Raw genomic sequence first — 3,169 nt, 5'->3', positions numbered from 1 at the left:
GCTGTTGGTACTCTGGATCAGCTGGGTGTTGACTGTTGGGTTTGTAACCTTACAAAACAGAGTAGCCGATAGGCGCCATCGTAACTGGGCTGGTGCTCTCTCAATAGATCAATGACCGCTTGCCCGTAAGAAATACTCCGATTCTTCTGGTTATTTCCGTCAAGAGTTAATCGATATGTGTCATCTGCATATAGGGCCGTGCTAACCGAGAGCTCCTTATGCTTTACATAATCCAGGGCAAGATCGTTGATCATAATGCTGAAGAGGGTAGGGCTAATAACTGAGCCTTGCGGGGTTCCATTCTCTAAGGAGTGCTTCTCGCTGAGAGAATTGGCGACGTTCACTTGTATCTGGTGATCCCTTAAGAAGTCTTGGATCCACCTGAACATGCGACCCCGATGCCAAGTTTATTAAGTTTAAAAAGCAAACCATCAACCCAGACTAAGTCAAAGGCTTTGGATAGATCAAGGAATACTGCGCTGAAGTAGTTCTTCTTTCCGAGTTGGATTTCAGGAAATATCCTTGGTCACGGCACCAATATTTATATATATATATTACAAAACATAAAATGACGTAACGGCTTTGCAGGTTTGAAGAGCATTTATTCGGGAAGAACAACACCAGCGACATAAACATCAATACCGGTAAAACACAGGAACATTAATACAAATAAAATACAGGAACATTTAAACTCTATCATTACGAGACCAAATACACATTCATTTAAACAGCAACCAAGCGTCCTTTCTCATTTAACATTGAGATCCACTGTCATATCGGTCCCAAACAGCCATTACATCTGCCTGTTGATTTCTGTTCCGTTTTGACTACATTCTCTTTATCTTCTCTAATCCTATCCGCTTGTTTAGTCTCACACACATGTCTTCGAATAAAAGATCGTCTTCTGTGCCATCCATCGCGTTCGATATGCAACATTTCTTGAAACTGCCAATAATAATCTCAGCATCAAGTTCTTCTTTCGTTGTTTGATGATAAATTTCTGGAATTCCAACAACTTCTCTTCGTGGTCACTCAGTAGTTTCTGGGAAATGTTGGTTCTTCTTCTGTGTGAGAGGTGGTTACGGTTGAGGAGCTTATAACACCATGATGACGTAGCCCTGAAAGGGACTTTAACTTCAGCTGCTTATGGACCTTTAAGGCTTGAATATGATCTTCAGTGGAAGCCACAGGGAGGCCTTGTTTTCTTCGATCTTCAATCCAAGTCAGCACCTCAGCTTCAACCTCAGGGAAAAGGCCTTTCTTCCACGTAAGGCACACTTGGACTTGGGCATCTCTAGGAGACTACCCCGCTTACTGCGACAACTCCTAATATTGGACTCGTTGATATTGAATTCACGACCAGCTGCTCGATTGCAATGAGCCTCAGCAAATGCGATGACGTTCAATTTCTCCTTCGTGGTGTACGCAACGCCATGGCTCAAATCGATTTGGGGGGACCAGGGAACGTCCGAAATTCCCTTTCTTTTGATTATTTCAGGTTCACTTGCCCAGATGAACCTGAAGATTAGAGTGTTTAGTTGTTTGATTATATCTGGGGGTGGAGGTATTATTTTCAGTGTGTATTGGGTAAGTCTAACTAGGTATTTAAAGCCATCAGGCGCTCCCTAAAGGAGCTTCGTACTGTGAACAACTAATTAGCTCTCTCTCTAGTCTGGATTGGTGAAATTGGATTAGCGGATTACTGTCAAGTATCAATTAAGTATAACTCAATTAACTTTTGACACCTGCCACTAATTTGTGAGTTCGTTCCTTTTTATTCTTTTCTTTTATCTTTTCTTTGGGCGGCCGACAATTTCTTTGGCGGAAGAAATTCAAGCTGTCCTACAAAGCTTTCACTAGGTTTCGTTTTGTTTCGTTGTTCTCTTTTCATTTTCATACTATCAATTTTTGCACAGTCTGCAAGGCATTCTTGATAGCCATCTCTTATCTGTCTTATTGTATTGTATTTTGTATTTGTACTAATCAAACCTTCAATTTCAGTTAAAATGGCCTCTTCCCAACAAGCCACCAAGGTTAGCTATGCCGATATTGCGAGTCGGCCAGCTGCTACCATGCAACCCAGGGTAGCAAGGCCGGAATACTCCAATATCGTGATAGTGAAGCCAAGCGGGGGCAAAACTTTCGGCAGCACGAAGTCGAAGGTTATCGGCGACTTCATCCGTAAAGAGTGGAAGTATAGCTCTCTTCCGGAGGTCAAAGTCCTGGCTAACGGCAACGTGAGGTTGAATTTTGAGTTCCTGGCAGATGCGGTTTATGCTGCCAACCAAACCGGACTGTGTGGGATGAACGTGGACTCGGCCATGTCCACCTTCAACAAGACGGAACGGGTCGTCATTTATGGCGTCCCCTCCGAGTACTCTGAGGGTGAATTGCTGGAGGATCTTAAGCTCCACAATCACGCTGTAGAGGGTTTATACCTCTACAAACCTCGGGAGGGCAAGTCCGTTAGGACTATCCAACTAACCTTCGCAAGCGGGAAAGTACCTAATGGTCCTCTTCCCCTTCTATATTCTAGGTACCAGCTGCACCCTTACATCCCCAAGGTACGAAGATGCCAGAAGTTGGGTCATTTGGAGAAGCTCTGCCGCAGCAAAGTTTGCTGCGAAAAGTGTGGAGAGGGGCACAGCATCAAGCTGTGCAAATCCAAGAAGGTACGGTGCGTGAATTGTCGGAGTGATAACCACTCCAGCAACTCCGCACAGTGCCCTTCGTTCCTGTCCAGAAGAGCGGAGATAAGGATCCAGCACACCTACAAGGTATCCTCACAAGAAGCTCGCCATCACGTCTCGGCCAACACGGTGCCGGCTGCCCCCAAGCCCGTGGTCGAATGCCCCAAACCTGCCCCGGCTCAAACTCCGAAAGGGTTCACGCCGGAGTTTAAGGATGAGTCTAAATTTTTTGATTTCTGTTGCAGGTTGGTTGCAGTAGCAATCAGTTCCATAACCAAGGCTGGTAAAATTAATGCAAAAGACGTCATGGACGCAGTATCAAAAGTATGTGCCGACCACGTCACGAATCAACAACCACCAAATAAAGATACCAAACCAAAGAGGAAGAGATCCAGCACGGATGTTCCGAAGACTGACGTAAAGGGTCAATCAGTGGAAACGTCAAGAAAAGTAAAGGCGGAACCACGAGTGGCCAACCT

General features: G+C 45.0%; 1 protein-coding gene across 1 annotated transcript in view; it reads left to right on the top strand.

Annotated features, from left to right (window-relative positions):
- The window catches only part of LOTGIDRAFT_175270 (hypothetical protein), a gene marked incomplete at both ends in the record, with an annotated part of 20,094 nt that overhangs the window by 9,963 nt on the left and 6,962 nt on the right, over positions 1-3,169 (top strand). The window contains 3 exons of the mRNA XM_009056132.1: positions 1,499-1,587; positions 2,002-2,033; positions 2,936-3,140. Coding sequence (XP_009054380.1) covers positions 1,499-1,587; positions 2,002-2,033; positions 2,936-3,140 — 326 coding nt within the window. The remainder of the gene's footprint in view (positions 1-1,498; positions 1,588-2,001; positions 2,034-2,935; positions 3,141-3,169) is intronic.

Source organism: Lottia gigantea (genome assembly GCF_000327385.1).
Source record: "Lottia gigantea unplaced genomic scaffold LOTGIsca_262, whole genome shotgun sequence".
In the NCBI taxonomy this organism is placed as follows: Eukaryota; Metazoa; Mollusca; class Gastropoda; family Lottiidae; genus Lottia; species Lottia gigantea.
The sequence above is the reverse complement of the archived record's forward strand: the minus strand, read 5'-3'. Positions and strand labels throughout refer to the sequence as shown.